This window comes from Musca domestica, unplaced genomic scaffold (assembly GCF_030504385.1).
Source record: "Musca domestica strain aabys unplaced genomic scaffold, Musca_domestica.polishedcontigs.V.1.1 12, whole genome shotgun sequence".
In the NCBI taxonomy this organism is placed as follows: domain Eukaryota; kingdom Metazoa; phylum Arthropoda; class Insecta; order Diptera; family Muscidae; genus Musca; species Musca domestica.
In genome coordinates this window covers 423895-447680 of record NW_026712155.1, presented here as the reverse complement: position 1 = coordinate 447680, position 23786 = coordinate 423895, and the positions used below count along the sequence as shown (strand labels likewise).

Sequence of the window (23786 nt, the reverse complement as noted above, 5' to 3'; positions counted from 1 at the left end):
TGATGGGCAATATATGTCAACGTTTCCATACAGGTCCCATGCAACAGGACCATGACCTGTATAAGGTCGGTCAGTAAGCCCATCTGACAACTAAGTGTGTTGTCAAAAGGCACATTGTAATTGGGAATTCAAAGAAAGTTCGGAATCGAAACTAAGGCCAATGAGAAAAAATACTTATGCAGGTCCTCGTCTTCGTATATCCCCATATAACAGTTATCATTTAGCCGGTGGTTTCGACGTAATTTTTTCTAGTTCCTTCCAAATGGCGGAGGGTATTAAATGTTCGCCCCGGTCCAACTTAGGTGTTTTTTTTTTTTGCTTGTTTAATCTTCTGTGTAGTTTTGTTGGTAGAAAAGGTTCAGCATGGATTTATACAACTTTACTCTAAATTGTTAAAAGGCTCCCAAAAAAAATTAAATTGTAGTGGAAATAAACATTAATCTACCGCTACTCATCTAAAAACAGAAAAATGAAGCGCAAAACAGGAGGGTGATTACTTTTCTTTTTAATATTCGAAGTGCCACTATTTGGAGGATTTTTATTCCCTACACCACACTGTGGTCAGGGTATTATGCCTTTGTTCATTTGTTTGTAAGATAGAAAAAGGAAACGAATTAGACCAATAGTTCATTTCAATGATCTGCATACAATCACATTTCGTGTCGATTTATGCATGTCCGTCTGTCCATGTATTTTTTTAAACAAAGTACAGGTAGCATTTGATGTCAAACGAACCCGTCCGACTTTTGACCTTTCTTTACTGGTTTTGATTTCTAAATGTTTTCGATGAACGTTATTACTCTAGAGTGTGAGAAATAAAAAGTAATGAAACAAATGCACGTATTTTGATGTGTAAATGAATTCGACGCTAACGTACTGGTTAACCATACTACAAGTATACTAATTAGTATAGTGTTTCTAACATTGAGCGCTTAAAACCATGCTATAGAAATGTTTAATGTAAAATGTAAGATTTTCACTTTACATTGGAATCTAATTGGATGTGTACAATGGTGGGAGGTTCTTAACGCAGGGGCCGATGTCTAATTTTGACAGTGGAGCCGGCGTTCAGCAAGGAAGATTATTTTCAAATAATATTTTGTAAAATTGTATCAAAACGTTTGAAGGAACCAGTTAAGATCGGTCGAATTAATTGAGTTCCGCCGTTACTTACTCTTTGCCTCGCATATGTATTTATTTCTTTATATATTTGGCGAAAACACAAAAATATATAACTACATCGTTCAACGTGTTTTGGAAGCTTCTTCTCTACCACATGTCAAATTTAAAATGTATGCCTGTTCTTAATGGAGTTTGAATTATTTATGACAAAGTAAAATCCTTCACCCATTTAAAACTCCCATCAACCAAACTAAGGTTCCCTCAAAAGCGAACAAAAGCAGGTGTGAGTGTCGCCATACATATATCACGACGGTGACTGCAAACCCTCATACAGACGACGTCACTTTAAATAACCTATGTGCGTGTGTGGGTTTGATGTCGAATTGGTGAAAGTGTTGTCTGCTTAAAATTTCCCCTTTCCCCCTTAATTACATTGAAGCACTGGAAGCTGAGGCCTTAATCGCTACTCAAGGTGACGATGCCATAATGTCACTAATGAAATTGTTGCTCTAAATATGTATTATTACACTCCATTAGGGAATGTTTGGTATTTGTCAGCTATGCGTTAAATGGATACGAAAAAGAAACACTGCACAGCAAATTTAATTACTCAGAAAATGTAGTACTTATTAAATATTAGACAGTTTTTTATACGCCCTTCATTTTCCTTATTTATTGCCGATGGTAAAAAGAAAGTTTTTCTCCGAAATATGTTTGTGTGTTGTACATGTGAAATGTGTTATAGAAGTTCGGCTTTGTGTTGGGATGTTTCCGTATGTGTTTGCATACACACTATTGCGCCCAATTTCCTCTGCTCGTGAGATACACATTTTCAATTAAAATTTTAATAGGGGAAATATCCGCCCGCCTATCCCTGTTGTTTGTACGCATCTTCCGACTGAACAAATTATTGCCAGCAAGACCAAACAACACTTTCAGCTCATGGAGAAACCGCTAATAACTTAAGAAGAACATAATGTTCCACAAGGTTTCTTGCAAGGATATGGCTCACTTGCCGACATACGAATAGAGAATTCTGTCCCACTACACACCCACACCGCTGCCATGGAAGATTTGTGGTTTAATTATTTGTTAAAGCAATAGTGGTGTTGTGTGGCATACTGGCTGACGTACAGGCGAACACAAGCTATCAGCCAGAAATGGCAAAAGTCTTTTCTTTGCAAAGAGTTGTTGTTCATCAGCTTAAAGTTTCGCCTCTTGTCCGCATAGAATCGAAACGATGTTTTAGGTTCACTTGGTCCACAAACAGACCCCATATGTAAAAGTGTTGGTTTTTTTGAGAATAGTGATGCTGACATTCGTTATGTGTAAGGGACATAACTCTGGCGAGAAGTTTTTTCTTTGTTTCGGCTAACAAGTTTGTATCACAAAACTAATATGATCTTCTCTCTAGGTCCACGTTTTGGTGTACCTCGGATACAAATGGCCGTAATCGATTTGGTTACAATTTGGGCTATACTTACTCTAAGTATGCCTTATTTAAATGCGCCTTTTACTCGGAAACGTTTTAAGGTGCCTGGGTAAAATTCTTTTTATTTGGATTAGTTTCATCCTAGCCCACTATGTCTTATAACCTTCATATGTTATCAGTATGTATAAATACATTGTATAATACAGAATCACACAGCTTAGCTGTCCATACAGGCAGAGAGAAAGTAACAACATACGCCCATTTAACAGATAAAAAATATTAAAAAATGTATTCTTAATGCGAATTATTAGACTCCGAATCTACACTACTATTACTTCTAAAACTTTTCAATTAATTACATATATTATGTACGTACCTACATACGAACACACATTGTAGGAGATGATATTTACCCATTATAGGGGACTTCTCTTAATTTCACTCCCTATACAGAGTTTGGCCTTCTTTTTTCGTTTGATAAAGCACCCATACAACTGTAGTTTCCGATTCCAAGTGTGTCCCACATTTTTCATGAAAATTAAATATTATTTAAAGATTCATAGAAATAGGACCACGTTTGTGTATGGCCTCATATAAAAGCGATCGAAACCGGAAAATTCTTTTGGGTCTAATGAGTGTATTACGAACCCCGAATGACAGATTCGTTGTTGGTTAAACTTGAAATTGTCTGCAGCATGTGTAGCTTATTTTTAAGATCACATGAGGATTTTTGATAGAATTTCGTCCTTGCAACTCTATTATTTCTATGTCCTTTTGTTCCTTAATTTCTTCAACCGAAAGATAAGTACCGCACGACAACATTTTCCGCCATTAAAACTCCTACCTTAATGCCTTCAACCGAAAGATAAGTATCGCACGACAACATTTTCCGCCATTAAAACTCCTACCTAACGAGCCTTGTAGTGCATACAATAAAATATTTTCCAGATTCGATCTTCTCTTTTTATTTTGTTAGTATATATTTTTATTTTATGTCGAATTTCGCCATGCATATATATTTACTCTTTCCTTCAGAATAACATAAATTGCCAACATGCCATTGTATGGGAAGTGCATCACACATTATTTTGATTTTTTTCTTAGGACATTGGGAATCGAAAATATGGCACTTTATAATAATCCCCTATTTACGGTTCTGCCGCAAGTGATTTGAAGTTTCTAGCTTAAATTTGAAATTCAAGTTCGTAATTGGCTAGAGAAGGTCCGTTCGACGCCCACGAACAAAAACAAAATACAACAGGTCATATCTTTCTCGGAAATAGTTTTTATTCTCACGCTAATGCGTTGCCTGAAAACTGAGAGCACAACTTTTATTTAGTCCTTTGGCCAAGTAGTCTAATTGGGTACGACGATTTTGGACATCTTTATTCATTTCTCCCCTCAAAAGGCTTTGCTGTAGCACATAGGGCTTAGGTGTGGATGATAGGTGTTTCTGCAGCTGCGGTGTTGAGTAGTCGTCACTTGCTTCCTTGTTAAAAGAGGTATGATAACGCTGCTCCCTTATAGGTTCTATCTGGCCAAAACATTCATTTCTGTTGCTAAGACGGAACTCTCTTAGTGCTAAAAATTCAGCAGAAATAATATCCGAAATCATCGTTTGAACTTTATCGCCAATGGTTTCAACCACAGAACTTGTAAGGCTAGCGTGACACGGTTGGGATTTTAAAACATATCTAGTCCGGGAATAAAGGTCTAATTTGTTCTGAACAAGGCTCTCATAATTACAGCGTTGTTCTGTAAACTGCAATCTCTGATTGTGCGGGCACGGAGTTATTTGAATCTTCGTGGTAAGAGGTTGTGTTGAATTGCCCGATTCAGTTACCGTCGAGTGAGTTGTAAAAGAATTTCGCCTATCAAAATTATTTAAGTTTGTTCGGGAATGGCCTAGGCCCCGACGTATTGGATCCCTCCTCGACTTTACTTTAATAAAGGAACTTTTTTGGCAGGTGTATCCGTCAGTGAATTCAGCATTCGTGCCCCAGCTATCACGCAAAGTTGGTGTCGCTGCCATTAGTTTTTAATATCAGCAAATATTGAGCAAATACTAATACAGTACTATAATATGCCACCTTTTCAATCGAGTTAGTATTGTTGACAAGTGGTATCTATAGTAACGCATGAGTCTCCCAAACCATTCATGTGTCCGGAACTACGTTCTATAGAAAATGTATAGATTTATCAAATAAAGCTAAGTTATTCCATTTTCACACTGTTTAGTCAGTTTCAATAGTATACATAAAAACAGGGACGTAGCCCCCGGTCCCACCCCCACATTTTGCCAATTTTGTTTCGTTTTTAATATCAACAAATATTGACAAAAGACAAAATATTGACAGTCCTTAATAATTTTTGCAATTCCGCAGTGTAGCAATAAAATTGAATAACAATCAGTTATTTGTAAATTTATATCCATAAATATTTATTTGATTTTTTCATAACATTTCAATATATGTAAATGTATGTCGTATAGAATATTTCTAATTGAAAATAAATAAATGCTGTGTAAGTACTAATGACACCGAACTAAAGTCGAAAACTTCAAAACATCAAAACCACCAAAAATTATAAGTCTCTTTTAATGAAAGGTTTCTTGATAAAATAAACGGAATTTGAATCACAAGATTATGATAGTAGAACTAAAACGTAATTTTCGGAGCTATATTGCTTGAAATTATTGCATTTTAGTTATGCAGAGTCTCCGGCAATAAAACAATTTATCATTTAAGCGAGTCACCAAAGTAGTGCTGTTGACGCATTTTTTAAGAATTGATAAAAGGGATCCAATATTCCACAAAAATATTTGTCATGAATTTGTCATGTCTGCTATCGATCCAAATAAAATAATAACACACAAAATAAAAACACATTTTATAGTTATACTCTAACTTCACATCAATTGATAAAATATTCTCATACAAAACATTATTTGGTTTCTTTATTTCTCTTCAATATTACATATACTCATGGGAAGTTAGACTTTATAGATCTTCTAATATAATTACAGTTTGGTGACATCGCAAATTTATTCCCCACATATGTTGCAATGTCATTTCAACAGAGTCTGAAAACAATCAAAATTATTTTGCATATTATTCAAAATAATAGTTCGGTTAGCGTGGAAATTTGGACACTGCACCTGTGTAAAACATTTTACCATAATGGAGAACGGTATGTCGGGTATTAGGTAGGCCAAAATTCAGGTGATACCTAGGGCCTACCTTGTAAATGTTGTAGAGTGAAAATTACATATGAAAGTATGCCTGTATCAGACAGGTAAAGTTTAGAAGAAAAAATTGTTGTATAGTAAGCAGGAAGTTGAATGCGTCAATTCTATTTTTACTTCGGCATTCCCTTCCAAAAACAAAAAAAAAACTTTATAAGCATGAATTGGTAATAATGACATATTACATTTCATCAGGACTCACACTGTGTCCTCATAAACTTAAAAATAGTATAGTTTTGACATTTTGAATTCGACATTGTCATATGTATTTTGGAATCTATTATTTGCCTTGTCATATGGTGTAAATATCATAACTTACATGCAATGAAATGTCTTAAGTGAGTATATATGTCTTGTACCGTATTTGGAAGGAAGGGTGCGTAACTGCTAATTGTAAATTTTTAATTCCACATATTGTTATATTTGAACTGTTCTAAGAGCAGCACATCCATGTGTTTCTGAATCCATATACATTTAGTTAGCTTGACTTGCATAATTTTTAGTCCTATAAAACTGAGTACAAGTGTTGTTGGATAAGTTTAATAGTTATCGGCTTCGAAAAAAAAACGAATGTGTTAAATGAAAGATCTTTAATAAGCATATTGTTTCCGTAACTCGATAAAATCCACCTAACCGTTTACGAAAATTATTACCGAAATGGTGGTATACATTGTAAAAATAATACTGAATACATTCACATAACTATATTAAATGGGTTACCTAAATTAAACTCTTAACGCCATTCGTGTAAAAGGGAAACATACTTAGTTTCTTTTAAGTAACACTCATACAGTCGAACGGGTTTATGAACAAAAAATAAATGCAATAAATAATATTAAAGCTTTTGGGTTATATCGATTTTTTTCCAAACCAATGAACTTAAACTTGGTTAGGTGGCAATAAACATGTCGTAGTATCTTAGCGGTCGCAAGAGAAAGTATACAAATAATTATTTTTATATTTGGTATAAACTATTATGTTATATAAATGCTATATAGTTTGGCTGTAATAGAGAGTACTTTTAACAAGCACAGTTCTTAATAGAACAACTTGGAACGATCAATGCCGATTTTAGTTAAACGCCGAAAAAATCCGGATGTGGGCTGATGCGCGGGCATTGCGGGAAACGTCTGGCCGGTCAACCCTTCAGAAGGCAACGTGAATAGAATTCACGGTCTATGGCATCACTGGGTATTGAATTTGACCACTTAAAAATTAGTGAAAGTATTTCATCCGCCTCCATATATTCCAAAGCAATGCCAAGGAAGCAATTCCATGTGTAGAAAAAATGACGGTTGACATTTTCAACTGTTGTTATACACTCGCAGTTTATGCAAGTTAGTCTACCACGATGCAAATCCACGAAGTGTTCGAAGCACTTTGCCCATGCGTTGAGTGTGAAGCTTTTCCCCATGTCTATGAGCAAGTCCGGCTGACCGTAGTTTAGAATAATCGGCAAAACCTTATCCATATTGTATTCGGCCAAGTACAGTTTGGCAAGAATGTCAAATAGAGCTGGGACGCGGGTCAATACATCGAAACATTTGACTTGCTCATTGCGTGACCAGTAGTAGCGCAACAACACTGAACCAAGTTCATGAAACACGCATGAATTGTCGAATCTCAAGGGGAACATACAATTGTCACACCGTACAATATCGTCCGAGGAATTCAACAAAACGAATCCTTGCGTTATGTAGTCTCGAGAAGCGTCGTCCATTTCCCATATGAGCTCAGGATTCAAATAGTGAAAGTACATCTCGTAACAGTGCCGTTGAGCCTGCTCCGGGTCATCACCATGCTCGACCATCACCCTTGACAGTTTTTCAAGCAGTGATATCAGTTCTGGTGCCGAATATTCATCGAACAACGAACGATATCGTTCGACAAAATTCGTATTACTAAATTTAGAGCTTTTACAAATCAAATACAAGTTGTATATGGTTTTCTCCTCAGCGGTAATGTGTTGCCCGGTCCCAGTGTTTTTTACTCTATTGCGACACGATTGAGATGTGCTTGGCGAGGGGGAAGAGTGCGCCTTCCTTGTGCGACACACAATCTCCTCATCATTTTCATATATGGCCTTAATGTCTTTGAATGGCAGCGAACGTTCGTTTGCGGGTATCAAGTCCCTCACCAATTTCTGTTGTTCTTCGGCAAATATGTTAAACTTGTACTTGATAATATTTTTACCAAATTTGCCTGTCACCGTTAACAAGGCATCTTTGAAATGTTTCTCTCCCTTCTGACTCTTAAGGTTATCACAGAAAGCATTTTCTAACACGTAGACGCCCTGCGGGGAACTTTCCTCTGTGCTCCTCTGACATGGAATTGCCGAAGCTCCAAGACTACAGCTCCTGTCAGCGGCAGTTGAACTTCCACCGGAGCTGTTATTATCACCGCTGTTCTCACACTGGGCAATCGCATCGAAAATTACTGACAGGTCGTTAAGTAACTCGTACTGGTGACGATCCATGAGGAAATCTTTTATCTGATTTAACAAACCCAACTCGTAGTCCTCTCTTGCCTTGTCGGCAAAGTACTTTACGTTCCGACGCATTAGCCATGCACAGTCCAGAAATTTATTCTGCCGTACCAGCGCTGATGCCCGTGACTGCAGGGTGTGCATTTGTACCGAATACAACGAACCAGTTTGTGTGAATACCACGATTTCTCCATTGCCAACGACACGACAATCTACTATTCGTTCAAACTGATTACACCAAAGTGCGACGCTGGAATTCCGCATATCAAAAACGTACAGTCCCAGCTCAGTAAAAGACACCAAGAAGTCCTGTCTGAGTCTCTGAATTCTTCCAAACTGCAAGTTTTGAGGCTGGTAGTCAAGCATTTCGTCATTGCCTTCATTATCGCCACACATGTTATCATTCTCATTGTCTGAGTCCTTGTGAATCTTGCTTGGCGGACATGCCAACGCAAACTTAAACTGGTGTGTTTGCAAGACATCCCCTTCAAAGTCTACCTCCCAAAAGCGAGACCCGGGTCGTGCACAGTAAATACGCGAGGGCTGCTGCGCTTCGTTCGAAGAAATGAAAAAACATGCACCATACGCTCCATCTCTGGGTTTGTTTCCAATCTATGAACGACACATTATCTAAGATCGAGTTGCACTTAATTTTTACGTTTATCATTGTAACATACCTGCTTGTATTCCTCGTACTCGGTATTGCACAGTATGCACTTGGTACAGTTCGACACAAGTAAAAGTGATTCGAAGTCATCAATTTGAACAATGGGAGATTCCAGAAAGAGTATCGGGTGGATGGACATATTTATAAGAGTGGTGCCCTTGAGAAAGATATATTGAAATAAAATACGGCTCTTTATAAAGTGTGAAGATTATACCGAACCAAAATGAGCGTGTGCACAAAAGTCAAAACAAATGATGTGAGTATGGCAAGCGCACTATGTACATATATGACTTATTAGAAAAATGCAAGGATTTACCCCTTATAGAAAATAAGTAAACTAATTCGTTTCGGGACGCCCCATTTGCACTAGTAAAATCGATGTTCCGAGCAAGAAGGGAACTTTTAATGTGGGTTTTCATTAGCTAATCAATCTGTAACCAACCCCCTATTGGTTGGTCATTATTAATTCCAATAGTCCTTGTGTTTCTAATTGTCCCAATATATTTTACATGTAATTTTACGTGCAAAGTCCGTACACCCCAAACTATGAGATTTCAATTTTCCAACCGATTTCAAGTGATAAAAGGTTTGTTGCAATTACCAATTAAAAACGAAATAAATAAATAAAATACTACTTACTATGAATGTGGACAATAGCACCAGGTTAACTTGACCCTTTGAGTCGCCATAGTAGAACTGCTTTTCATCTTGCGTCCAGTGCATACAAGTCACTTGAACGGATGCATCGCTGCAGAGATTCGTAAAAATTACTTGCGGCACAGACTGCGCTGATAAGTTAACAACATAGACACACACCACTGAACGCTGCGTAGAGAATCCGACATATTTCTCGTTGGCCGATATCGACAGATGATTCACGGCTCCATGTTTGCTGGGAATGAGATGCAAAAACTTCCCCTGCCGATTAAACAAGTACAATGACCCCGAAGAAGCCCCAAGCACAATATAGTTTTCCGATATATCGAAGCATGTATACTGTAGGTGATATTCTCATTAGCTAGGTCATCCATATCAATGTCCTTAAGGTACATACCTTGATGCGATTGCTGTGCTTCAACGGCTGGTGTACGGCGAGTGAGTAATCAACGAAATTATTTAAGCAGTACAGATTCATATTGGACGATTGTGCACTTGTTTGGTCATCAGTGAAGAAGAATCTTTATACCACTACTCCTGGTTACAGCCTATCTATTTGGGATCACTTATTATCTGACGTTTTTCTACGCTAAGGAAAATACGAAAAACATTTTTCACGTCGAGCAACCACAAATGGGAGAGTTCAAAGCTACGACTAAAAAATCGCCGCCGTAGATTCAAGGAATAAGGACCAAAGCGGGAATGTGCGATGAAGATGAAAATCAAAACAAAAGGCTGTCATGTTCACTGAACGAAAAAGGAAACTAGTTCGGCCCATCGTCGATTCAAATGGTGTGTTCCAGAACTACAAGGATTTAAAAATTTATATAAACTTGATATCAACACTTTAAGCTTTGATTTTGCAGTCGTTTTAATGGATAGCCAAATTGATATTACCAAGTTTTCTTGCGGAAAGTCTCTCTTTGTGGGAATGGAAATGAAAAAATGGTACTTGTGATTCGGTAGGAATTAGGTATTTTTATACACATATAATGAACAAAGAGAGATAAGGCGAAGATAAAAAGATATAACTGCAAGGGGTAAGCTCGAAAGAGAACTATACAAATAACGGCAAATAATTTCGCCTGGTCTAAATTAGGAACGAGCCCCATTAAAGTGAAGGCATGGTTTGTTAACGGAATTGTTCACATTTTGGAATGTCTTATTCACAATTGCACGAATTTTGGCAATACGGATGAAGTCAGCTGGTTTTATAGGATAGGATAGGATAGGATGTCCTGATATAAAGGTCATGACAGGACTTAAAGTGTATTATGAGGATTTATTTGACATATATGCCACGTAGTTGGCCACACAAATCCACTAGCTTTCTAAAGCCGGTAAACTGTAAACATGCTATTGGCATCTTACCGTAATTCCGTTAATCTTGATTTTGCCTTTCCATCGCATTCTCCCTCTTATTACGAGGATTTCACGCTCGTAATCTTGGAATCCTCATAACTTCATCTTTCGTATCTAGGTTTCTAAAAGTCTCCCATTCCTTCAAATTTGTTGGTTGGCACTATTTTTCTTGATTTCTCTTTGAACTCTTTCAAGTTGGCAGCATTCATCGAACCATTGATTGACGTTCATTACTCGACTTACACAACCCTATTTCGGAGGAGCCTGCCTGAGCTAAAAGAAAAATAAAATTTGACTGGAAAACAAATATGTAGAGATATTATATACTACATAACTCTGGACACCTTCAATTTTCATTTTCGCAAAAATATATATTTGTGCTGTCGTGGATAATCTGTTTTTCTTCTTTGATTTTCGCTGTCTCTGGTCATTTATATTGTTGTGCACTGGTCCAGAAGGGACGACGATTTAGAAATCCCTTATGCTGTGGTTCTGCTGCAAGGATCGTTTTCAGTAAACACAAGGGAGATCGGTGTAGGTCGCGCCCTTTTCGGTGTACAAGTTCCAATTAAGAGAACATAGATTTGATAACATGGCGGAACGTCCAAAGAATTTATTTGCTGGTAAGTTATTCCTCTCCTTGTAACGTCAAGTGCAAAAATTAAGTCTTCAATGTATTTAAGGGCGACCAAGGGCACCACCTAATGAATTGAATATAAATCCATTGGTACAACGTCACCCGCCATCGCTGTCATCAACATCATCTGGATCAGCGTCTTCAACGTCGGCAAGTAGCATGGTGGTCGGTGGATTACCTGTGAACATGCCTACCGAGAGAACAAGAGAGCGAATTAGACAGCAAGCTTGTGGCAAGTTACAAGTGGGTCCGAATGCTAATGACGTATACCAGTTTACCTCTGAGGATCTTGAGGACTTGGGGGAGATTGGTCGCGGTGCATTTGGTGCTGTCAACAAGATGGTTTTCAAGAAGAATGATATGGTTATGGCTGTGAAACGTATTCGCTCAACTGTAGACGAAAAGGAACAAAAACAACTTTTGATGGATCTCGAGGTGGTTATGAAATCGAACGACTGTAATTACATTGTTCAGTTTTATGGAGCGCTCTTCAAAGAGGGCGACTGCTGGATATGTATGGAGCTAATGGACACTTCATTGGACAAGTTCTATAAATATATTTTTGAGCATAAGGAACAGAGGATTCCAGAATCCATATTAGCTAAAATAACTGTGGCCACTGTTCACGCTTTGAACTATCTTAAAGAGAACTTAAAGATTATTCACCGCGATGTTAAGCCAAGCAATATTCTGCTGCACAAAAGAGGTGACATAAAGCTGTGTGACTTTGGCATTTCAGGCCAGTTGGTCGATTCTATTGCTAAAACGAAGGATGCAGGTTGCAGACCATACATGGCGGTAGGGTATCCATTATTTAATTCCTTTTCCGTCATTAATATTAATTCTCAACAATGATTTTTTTTGCTTTTTAGCCAGAAAGAATAGATCCCGAACGTGCGAGAGGCTACGATGTCAGAAGCGACGTTTGGTCGTTGGGAATCACCTTGATGGAAGTTGCCACAGGCACCTTTCCATACCGAAAATGGGACTCGGTTTTCGAACAATTATGTCAAGTAAATACAAGTCATATTGCATAAATTCATAGAGTTTTAAGTAATTTATTCCAAACTAGGTCGTTCAGGGCGATCCCCCACGTCTTAATCCGGGTCAACAATTTTCCACAGAATTCGTGGATTTTGTGAACACTTGGTATGTAATTATTTATTTATATATTTGGTTAATGCATTGAAACACATCATTATCTAAGTGGCGTATCTCCCAATGTTGTACATTCTGTAGCTTAACTATATATTTTCTCGAGCCGGTTCTATTCTTGGCGGAATTAAAAAAAGTGTGCCAACAGTAAGCTTGGACAAGAAAGACGTCGTAATGAATATGATGTTTGGTGGTGTTTTTCAGATTTTTTTGTAACAGCTTCACCTTTTCCAATTATTATTTTTTCACCATGTGACAGACAAAGTATTAAAGAGGAAGAGGTGCTTCTCAGAAAGCTTGTAAATAAACACGGTTCCAGTGGCCTGTTTGATTAATTAAAATGAAAAAAATCAAAAAGAACACTGAACACTGCTTCTCCAATACCAACAACCCTTCAGTGACTGACGAACCATTATAATCTTTTTCCACCATTTCATTGGTTTATATGATTTTATTTCTCTTTTTAGCCTAATCAAGAATGAAAGTGAACGCCCCAAATATGATCGCCTGCTACAGATGCCTTTCATATTGCGAGGAGAACGTAGTAACACAGACGTAGCTGCCTATGTTACTGACATCTTAGAGGCCATGGAAAGTGATGGCATAACGCAATTCACCACAAATCAACCAGCCGAAAGTTAATGGACTCATAAACATGTAAATTCATCACTCCTCATTTTTTGAGAAACTAATTAAAACAAAATAAGAAAACCAACCATCTGTTAGGAAAAAACAAACCCATGCAAAAGCATTGTTGTCTACTTGATAGAAGGTAAGATTTCATGTTGGAACATTTCGTAGCGTAGTTCTCCAATTGAAACGTAAACAAAATCATATAATTAATTAAGCAGCAATGAAAAATACTTAAAATGTTATATCATAGCAAACTGATCACAAACTCGCTGAAAGGCTTTTAAAAGGTCACAGAAACAACAACAACTAATTGTGAAAGAAGCTTAAAGTTTAGAATTATTTGCCTTGTATTTTTTTAAATAATGTGTAAAATGTCTTACAAATAAAATCAGATTTTGAGTTGCATTTTCCCACAAACGCAATAGTATGAAATGTTGCGAATAACTATAACGAGAAGACACCAATTTTACGCAAATATTAACTAACACATAAACAAAAATACACACATAGCAAGGACGATTCACCAAGATCGTTTAATAAAATCAACTTATTCAAAAATATATCGCTTTTTTGTAAAAATAAACAAAGAAAAACTCACATATACTCTTTACACAGTCGAGAAGCATCTGCATTAGATTGAGCGCGGGCTTGGCAAAGAATTGACAACTTTGAACAAACGCCCCCATTAGAATAACGGAATCGGTTTGGCCGTTCCTCTGTCCATTATGCTAAGTCGAGATATTCTGTGCTTCGATTTTTACAATCTATTATTTATAAGCTAATCGGAGCAAACGAAAATGGCGAAATATCCCGCATGCGTCCAATTTTTAAATATTTTATAAAACACATGCAAAAACAAAAAAGAAAAAAAAAATAGTCGTAATATTACCACGGTTTGCCATTACTGATATAAAAGCTTTTATATTCGTAAAATAAGTAAAGAAGTATTTGTTAAATTTATATTCAAACAGCAAAACATTCTGTAGCAATTTGTAGTCCACTTTAGATGAATAGGCTTAAGAGGATCAATTAGTTATTACAAAAAAAAGGAATAAATAAAAATTATCTAAAAAAAGGAAGCGAAAATATCGTTTTTTATATAACGTCCAAAACTATCTTACGAGCTAAGCTTCACAAGCACAGGCAATGCGTGTCCTCTCGTGCTCATGCCGATAATCTCCAGTTCCATTTTAAAATTGATCACCATCGTAAAATATTGAACTCTCCTTTTCTCCAAAATTCGAAAGCGCATTCTGTAAACTACAATTAAATATGTAACAGTTCGTCCATATCTCTCTGAATATTTTATAGACATACCAACAACACAGCAACCACATGATGACGTCTGAATTTGTTCGAATGTACATTATTAGGAATTCTAACATAATAATTCTTACTATTTTTTTTTTTTAACTCAAACATACAAATACAGTCGTACTTACTTAATTTTAAATAATTAAACTACTACAAGACAAACTGAAAATAAATTAATGCATAACGTTTGTGTGTTTTATTTCTTCCTACTGAGGGGAATTAATGAAGCGACGGTTTGATGTTTACCAAAGATTAACTATAACATCCATTGCAGATCCATTATTAGGTGCATGGAGAAATCCATGGCCAATTTTAAAGTTAAAGAAAAGTACATGTTTTCCCTATTTTGTTCCTCATTTGATCTTCTAGATACACAGCGAATCTTCGATGACATCTGAATGAGCATTTTAAGGTGTTAACTATGTCAAACTATCATAATCATATCTGGTTTATTTAATATATTTGGAAAGTAAGTTCTGCCAAAAATAATCTTTGAGACGGAGAATAACAATTCAAATTCTCCAAATCAAAACATGAAACTGGTTAGAGATTTTTCAAACCGATATAAAAAAGTCGTGATGACTGGAAAAATCATAGAAACCAGTAAATAAAGGACAAAAGTAGGGTCGACTTCATGATGAACTACACCGTAGGTTTATATTGGGAAATTATGTGAAGTAAACAGTATTATAATTAGCCATAGAATATCTTAATCGATTTCCACTTGAATTGACGGGGATATTTTTATGATGTAAGTAACCTGTAGGTGGACTTCAATATCAAATCGGATGAAACATATATGTGGGAGCGACAATATTGGACATTTGGTGCACAATACAATTGAAATCGGATACGGGAGCTATATCGAAATCTGAAAAAAAAATCGTCAATATTTGGCAAGTGTATTTCTATTCTGTATTTTATATGATTGTACCAATCTGTAGGGTTCCTCCTTGGACCAAATAATACGATTTGAAGAAATTTGAACTGAGATATGAAACAATTTAGTAGAATTATATTACAAGATTCTGAAAAGAATATTATGGCGTGTACATTATGTTACAACCAAATTGTCCAACAAATTTCCAGTATTCCATCAATTCACCATTTTGTTTCAGAGCTGCGTTAGAATTTATATTATATATATTTTTATTTTATTTATATTTATTTGATCTTTGTCGATCCGGAACGAAGTGGTTCGAAAGAACTACTCCGAGGGGCGAATGAGCCGAACTATATCTACTTTCATTAGTTAACATTGCGTATTTCATCTGGTTTCTTAGTTCATCTTGCTCAACATAGCTGAAGTATCACTTTCTGCACACGGCTTGGCTTGTGTGACATCTGTGGCTATAAAACTGTTAAATTGTGTTAACACAGCCGAGTTTTTTTAATGTTTTCCCTCAATTTATGAATAAAACACTTAATCCAATTCGCGAAGACATACAATGCAAGCTGTGTGTTGAGGTATCTTTAGATTTAAATTTCTCAAAGGTCTACTTACAAGCTGTTTTTTTCGTACCTTTGACAGAGGGCAGCTTATTTTATTAAATGGTATTTGTTTGACGTTTGCTTGAAAGTGTGATAAACTGGAACTCACTACATGTCAATTCATCTGAAACATGTCGACAGGGTAAATATTTCGTAGTTATTCCTTTGATATTGTTGTTAAGTTTCGTCGTATTCTTCTTTTCTACAATATGATCAAGAATTTTAAACCTCCTTTCACTTTCTTACAGGGATCCTCACATTATTATTTAATGTGAGCTATAGTAAGGAGGGTATATTAACTTTTGTCATTCGGTTTGTAACTCCTGGAAATAAACATGTTAGACCCAACAAAGTATATGTATTCTTGATCAGCGTAAAATTTTAAGTCGATTTATCGATGTCTGCCTGTCTGTTTCTAAATGGGCCATATATCAGTACCTACGGATAATCGGTATTTGGACGAATTAAACCACTTTTTCAAACGGAATTGTTTAAAATTCGATATTTAGAGTTTTTAAGTTCTACCACCTGAGGCAGATTTTTGCCTATATAGGTTCATGTTTCGGTGCTTTCCGACATTCTGTATTTCGATAATTTTAACCACACCACATTTTTCAGTGGAATTTTCTGAAATTCGATATGTAGAGTTTGCAAGGGATATAGTTTTTTGTGGCAGAAGACTGCTGAAATAGCCTTATTTAGGCACACTTTTTCGATTTAATTTGTTTTGTTTAAATATGGAAAAATGCACTCAGAGTTTCTCTGGACTTTTACCCAAATGTTATGCAAAGACCTAAAATATGGTGATATAAAACATACACAGAGAAATCTTTCCATTTTTTTTTTCCTTTTTTTTATTTATTTTCAATTAATACAGTAGAACCATGGGCGGTTCCAAAAACTTCATTCAATCAAAAAGTATTTATAATATTCTTAATTTTAAAAACCTTAATCAAATCCATAACTGCTTCAGTTAAAAGTCCCCATTGTGTTTGGGCTATAACATGTTTTCCCCGCTTTCGATCCCCATGAACAAATGAAAACCGTTTATTATAATATTGTTGACATCGACGTTGTCCCGATATGTGGGCATGCCTTACAAAATGAGAACATTTACAACCAAAACCATTTTTTTCATTGAGTAAATAAATTGTCATGTCGAGCTTGTATTGTACACAAAGGATAATCACCCAATTTTAAGGATATTGTACCTTTTACATTCAAATCTTTTAACTGTGATTCTGTGGATATTCGAAAGTTTCGAAATATATGGGCCAGCATCACCTTCATAAGCACCAGTGCATACCGATATCCAAGACACATGCGAAGTCCTTTTGTAAAGGGTAAAAATGCAAATGCATGTCGATGGACGTTGGGTCCAAAATGCAGTTCTGGCTCGAAAGAGCTTGCATACGGACCCCAAGAGTTTTCACTGCGATGCATGTTAAAGATGTCGAGCGCAATTTGAGTGTTTTTCGGCAAAAGTATTCTCTCGCCGGAAACATTTTGGAAGTGAAAATCTTCAGATACGCGCCTCAGTACCATCGGAACGGGAGAAAGGAGACGCATCGACTCATTCATCACCATATCCATATATTTCATACGTTGGAGTTGTTCCAGTGTTATGCCAGAACGGGTATCAGCACTATCGTATGATTTAGGAAAAATCTCAACTAATTCCTTATATAATTTATCCTGACACTCCGGATGCATAGCAAGACACAAACAGGCAAAGTAGAGGGCTGTCGATGTAGTCTCGAATGTCTATATTGGAAAAAGGAATAGTTTTCATTAGTCAATAAGACTTTCGGCCCGTTTCGCAATGTCGAAAGGAAATGAATAAAAAAAAACATTCTAAGTGAGTTTCTCACTGAACACGAATTTTTAATATCTTTAAATCGAATGAAAGTCAAAATTTTGAAGTACACACAAAGGATTGGTGTATCCCGTTCTACATTGTGAAACATGCCTTTTATTTTCTTTGTTTACCAACCGCGGCCACTATAACATTTGCTTCGTCTCTTGCATCTTGACTGGTTAACTGGTTAGCTGCTATATGCTCTCGTACTATGTCTAACAAATTCTGAGATTCTAGTTTAAAGCTTCTATCCTCTCTTGACTTCTCCCCAAGCTGGGAATGTGACACTTCTGTCTGACCATCATCTGCAAGTAACTGTTCGGAAATGAGAAAGGAAGACTTCATCAAAGCACGACTATAAAACTTGGTGACAGCTATCTTACGTTTTCCACAAATTTTTGTAGGGCTACACTGAACTGCTGCTGCCGTTTGTATAAAGCAGAGAACTGATACACAACATCCAAGTACAACCAAGGGGATAACATTCTCGTCACGCATGTTTCTGTAATGCTGTGAAAATAAGACAATTAGTATTGCGATGCAATGAAAGGAGGATGACTATTACCAGAAAAAAATTCATTTAAAGAGCTGATAAAACTTAGAGCTTTGCCTAAGAAAATGTTTCGTTGAAAGGGTTCTCTTCCCTCACTCTTACTTACTGAATTTTGGATTATGGCACAAACATCCAATACAAATCGTTACAAGCTTATCGTACTCCCCTATTGTATGTTGCATTGGTATCCAACTAATTTAAAAAAGGCATATGCAAATTACGAAAATACAAGCTTTTCATTTGCTGACAGACAGACAGACAGACAGACAGTCAGACAGTTGAAAAATAATTTCTTAATAACTGGTTTTCTTGTTAAGCAGTTGAGAAAAGTATTCAACGTTAAACTCTAGCGGTTCTACTTACCCATTGTATGCTTCGAATATTGCTGTTGATCTGTTGTCTTGGAAATTCATCTTTTTCCCCATCGTCGTTTCTTAACAAAGAAGAAAGGCAGCAATTTGGTATGGGATGTAGAACGGCGTTGTAAAAAGGACGAAGAAAACAAAAAAAGAAGGAAAGCCGGAATAATGAAATCACTCATGACTTTACAAATGACTCTTAAATGAATCTAACAAAACTGTTGAGTCAAATTTGAGAGCATAAAAACAATTAATATTATCGCTCGGTTCTTTGTCCGTTGTGGGTGGTTTGGGTGACATAGCCAAGTTTATGCATTTATGTAGAGGTATATACTCGTACTTACGGCATGCTATTTCCAGGACTATTTTCTTCAATAATCCATAAATCTCAAGCGTTTGACCCTGAGTAACAGCCATCTTTTTGACAAGGGTGCTGGCTTCGCGATTGAAAACGGGTAAAAAGGCTTGAATGGCTTTGCGGCTGAAGGCTGGATTTAGTAGGCGTCTGTGCTTATTCCACCGAGGGGCTATGCATTTGGGCAAATGAAAAAGTGCAATTATAGTTCAATGTCAAATGACATGTTGGGTTGTTCTTTGCCTTCCCAACATGGACTGGTATTGTGTGGATGTTTCCTGTCATTATGTCGACATATACCGTTTCAATTTTTGGGTTCAAATAACTTACAGCTGGAAGTGAAAAGACCGTCTCCTATGGCATTGGCCATAAAACGATACACGTCTCCTTTGTTTGTGCAGCATGGTGATTTGAAAATAATTTCCATTGTTTCCGGATCATTAACGTAGAGAAAGCATTGGCTACCCATCCACGAAATGAATGGTGCTTTGTATTCTTTCGCCAAGTCCCCCATGTACTGTAGAACACCTAATGGACAAACGAATGCATTAAAAAAATGGGTTGGGAATTTTCAAACAGACTTTCCGGTTTCATCATTTTAAACGCCAAGCCCACCAAGGGCAATCCCCAAGGACCTGGAAGCTGTAGGAAGACCTTGTAGAACTTTCGTCGTGACCACAAGATATATATCCACAGGGCGAATATTGTTATCAACAAATGTGTTATTGTTAGCATCACTGACAACCAATAGCGGCTAGCAAACGCGTCGACTGCTGTACGTACAGACTGAACAGTTCTCTTATATATGCCAATAAAAACACAATAGGGTGTCCTATGGTTATGAAATTGTAAATAATTGTAACAATAGTTTTAACATATATACATACTCGTAAGAGGCTATACAAATTTAAGAAGAAGGAAATTATGGCTTTAAGATTTGAGAGGAAAAAGAAATGTCCGGAACACAAACAAGTCTGTTACGAAACATTTGGCCACCCTGTACCGCATTCCGTGAGAAACTTGGACTGCTGGCAAAGTTATGAAATATTGTCAAAGTCAAGATTAATTAGGCAATTTGTAAGCCGTTGTCATTGTGAGACAAAACATTTTTTAACGCTTAAGCCTCGCTGTGTGATTAAGAGCCGTCATCGTGTGGTACGTTGTACGCACTTCTTCAAATGTGTCTACGACTAATTGTTTCAACATACAAGCCAGTATGCATATGCATGTGTGTGCACAGGTACAACATGAATCTTCTATTGCCCTGCAGACATTTTCTATCGCCTCGGGGAAGCGTTGCCCGCATTCATATCCAAAGTTTTAAGAAATAATAACAAATATTCCACTTTGGCGTATTACTTTCGTCACCACTTAAGCGTTAGAAGTGATGTTTTCCACTAATTTGTACTTCTTAATACAATATATGTAGGTATATACAGAAAACAGGCTGAGGATTTAAAGTAAATCCTCATTTCGATATTGCCATCCGGACAAATCAGTCCACTGTTTCTGTGTACAACCCGTAGAAAAATGTCCTGGCGCATAAATTTGTCTGCACTTGGAAATCAAGGAAAATGTTGTGATATTCTGGCGCCTTAATCTACCAATATATCGATACAACTCGCAAATGCTTTAGCGAAATTTGTGTGTGTGTGTGTCATGCATGTTTTCCTGCTTCTTCAATTATGCAACAGAAATACCATTTGGGAATCGCTTGCTACGACGTTGACAATAAAGGTCGTGGTGGGCAAAAACAAGTTAACTTAATTTTGGGATAAATTGAAAAGTTTTCTTAACAAATAGACTACAGCAAACACAATGGAATGCTATCCGCCCGTACCGTTGTGTTGCTTTCTTTCGCAAAACATTTGTTCGCCAATGGCTAGGGATGCCATCTCTCAATAGCAATGGGCGAAAATCTGAAAAAGTAGAAAATTGCAAAACAATCGTTGGCCGAGCTGATGTTGAATTTGTTCCGGAGGAATGTAGAATAAAGTAAATAAACACCTCTTTTGGTGCCTCTGTCTGTACAAAACATGTACACAATTTGTAAATGGGTATGTACGATAACTTTTCCAGTACAAATTACTCAGTAACGCGTACTGAGAGAATTTTCGGCTTAACTTCATATTATACTCTGTTACAGAGAGTAACGTTTTTTAACGAAATGAGAGCTTTACAGTAGGGTAAGTGTACCAGTAGTCGGCACTTTTAGGATTTTCGCGTTTGTAATCGCTCACCATTCTGAGTGGAACTTTTCAATTATTACAAAGTTAATTTATTCAGATTTGAAATTTTGTATAGTTTTTGCAATAATAAATAAAGTTTTAATAACCTTTTATTAAATTTCATAAATTTGTAGTTTTATTAAAACAATGCTTTTTTGCCAGTAGTCGGCACCACTTGCCAATTGTCTGTATGGCATGTTGCAACTGTCGGCATACCAATTTTTTTGTAAGAATAATTAATGATAATAATAAATTAATTCATAAAAATATAATATTTTTGTTTAGTTAAACTGATTCGACGTCTTTACTGTACTTTTCTTAAGAATATGGATTGTTGAGGACTTTCACATACAGAAATTTAATTTTTATTAGAATAAATCATCTTTTCTTAGCGAAATTGTACACAAAGATAGCTGACAATATATTTGAAGTAAACAAAATATATTTAGTTATAAAAGTTTCATTTATTTGGGCTTAAAAATAAAAAGTGCCGACTACTGGGACATGCCGAACTTAGGCACACTTACCCTATTACAAGAGGTTATTAAGAACATGTAGACTGTTGAGAAAATTAAATCAAAACGAGTTCAAAATAAGTGTCTGTCTCTTGGGGGCAGATTCTGATTCACACCTCCACGTATGTACCTTGCGTATGCTTGTCCTGTGCATAGCTTCGTAACACTTTTTCTATATTTATACGCATGACACTCTATCTAATGTTGAAACATATAGACTCTCCTACATATTGTACGATATCTGACCTCTGACAGCAGCCATGGAAGCAGCCATGCAATTAATATTTTGAGATTACTCTTATTACATTATGAGTTGGTGTATTAAAAGCTTAAACGAAAACAACCCATATTAACAGAAATCAGAACCGTTTTGCATAAATGCTGCGGCATTTAATTAATGCAGCGTCCTCTTTAAAGACTTGAGTCGTCGTCTGCGTAAATCATAGACTTAAAAACCCAAACACCATTGACTAATTGCGGCATTGAGGGGCTTAAATTTCAAATCGAATAAAACATATATACAGGAGGTACAGCTAGACTTAAAAACCCAAACACCATTGACTAATTGCGGCATTGAGTGGCTTAAATTTCAAATCGAATAAAACATATATACAGGAGGTACAGCTTGCGGCATTGAGGGGCTTAAATTTCAAATCGAATAAAACATATATACAGGAGGTACAGCTTAACCGGGTTTCACCTAATTTCACAAAACCTGCCTGAATTTGGTAGTACATATGTGGCAAAATCGATTCCATTTGGTCAGATATTTCGGATTTAGGCCTCAATAACAAACAACCACAAATTTCAATAGGGCTCGTCCATATGAACAAATCGATTCAGAACTATATGTCTATCTCATTTTATTTTTCCATGGCTTCAAACAAATTCACAATATATAAGATATAGATCGTTGGATATAAATAGTGGGCACTGCTGGAAATTAGGCAGTGGAGACCAAATTACACTGACCGGCTTCACATTTTCTTCATAGAAATAATATGGATCATTTGCGCCCTTTGGGAATGGCGACAATTTGGACCAACAGTCCTGGCAGCCCTATTCGCTCACTATGAAGAGGATGCAAGCAGAAACTTTCAAAGCGTTGTTAATAATAAATTGCATGCGGCGAAAAGAATGGGAAATCATTACATCTTTATGTGGGTTTGAATTGCATTAATGGTTCAAAACTTTAATTTCCCTCTTCTGTCGTGAATTATTTCCCATCTATGGCCCAGCTTGTGTGGCTTTGTTCATGACCAAATAATGGAATTTGATGACCGTGAGGAGAATTACTTTTTTGTTGACTTTGTGTTTGTCAACTTGCTAAATACATACGTACGCACATACGGCTACAATGGTCAATGATAGCTTGTAAAATGGTCACAATAGGTGTGATCAAATAATTTTTACGCGATTGACCATGGTAGAAGATTAAAGGTAGACGCATCGACACAGCCGCTGGGAAAATTAACTGTCAAACCAATTTTGGAATTGAAAATGTTGAATGAAAAATTATTTAAATTTGTTAAAATTGTTTAAAGACGCGAATTATAATAACCTCCGAATGTCGTCATATAAGAAAACATATAAAAATTTTCTTATATTTCAAAAAAATATATTATTTTTTTTTTTGACATATCAAGGCTCCCAAGCTTTGATGCATCTACCTGTATTCTTCTGCCATGGCTGTTGACAAATTATTATCCAATTCGAACG

At 36.4% G+C, this 23786-nt stretch overlaps 3 protein-coding genes and 1 long non-coding RNA gene across 6 annotated transcripts; 1 reads left to right on the top strand and 3 right to left on the bottom strand.

Moving 5' to 3' along the window:
* Positions 1-5482: 5482 nt before the first annotated feature.
* LOC101894704 (BLOC-2 complex member HPS5 homolog) lies at positions 5483-10323 on the bottom strand. The gene is made up of 4 exons (XM_005182548.4): positions 10005-10323; positions 9590-9946; positions 8961-9107; positions 5483-8895 (listed from the first exon to the last, which is right to left on the bottom strand). The coding sequence occupies exons 1-4, from the start codon at positions 10083-10085 to the stop codon at positions 6937-6939; spliced, it is 2544 nt and encodes an 847-aa protein (XP_005182605.2). The 5' UTR covers positions 10086-10323; the 3' UTR covers positions 5483-6936.
* An 869-nt stretch (positions 10324-11192) lies between these two features.
* LOC101894864 (dual specificity mitogen-activated protein kinase kinase 4) lies at positions 11193-14894 on the top strand. Its single transcript, XM_005182549.4, has 5 exons — positions 11193-11592; positions 11653-12404; positions 12479-12619; positions 12679-12755; positions 13229-14894. Exons 1-5 carry the CDS (start codon positions 11562-11564, stop codon positions 13401-13403), a joined length of 1176 nt encoding a protein of 391 aa, XP_005182606.1. The 5' UTR covers positions 11193-11561; the 3' UTR covers positions 13404-14894.
* A 554-nt stretch (positions 14895-15448) lies between these two features.
* On the bottom strand, positions 15449-16498 carry LOC109612404 (uncharacterized). Its single transcript, XR_002194493.2, has 3 exons — positions 16231-16498; positions 15643-16163; positions 15449-15579 (listed from the first exon to the last, which is right to left on the bottom strand). It is a non-coding gene; the product is annotated as an uncharacterized LOC109612404 (long non-coding RNA).
* Positions 16499-17035: 537 nt separating this feature from the next.
* LOC101895031 (probable cytochrome P450 313b1) lies at positions 17036-20346 on the bottom strand. 3 transcript variants are annotated; one of them, XM_059132329.1, is made up of 8 exons: positions 20212-20346; positions 19906-20156; positions 19655-19852; positions 19314-19496; positions 18974-19043; positions 18441-18567; positions 18193-18372; positions 17036-17963 (listed from the first exon to the last, which is right to left on the bottom strand). In XM_059132329.1, exons 2-8 carry the CDS (start codon positions 20057-20059, stop codon positions 17334-17336), a joined length of 1542 nt encoding a protein of 513 aa, XP_058988312.1. In that variant the 5' UTR covers positions 20060-20156; positions 20212-20346; the 3' UTR covers positions 17036-17333. The 3 variants fall into 3 exon arrangements, with proteins under 3 accessions (XP_058988312.1, XP_011292121.1, XP_058988313.1); XM_011293819.3 differs by lacking the exon at positions 20212-20346 and having other exon boundaries at positions 19906-20204; XM_059132330.1 differs by lacking the exon at positions 20212-20346 and having other exon boundaries at positions 17742-17963; positions 18189-18372; positions 19906-20204.
* Positions 20347-23786: the final 3440 nt, after the last annotated feature.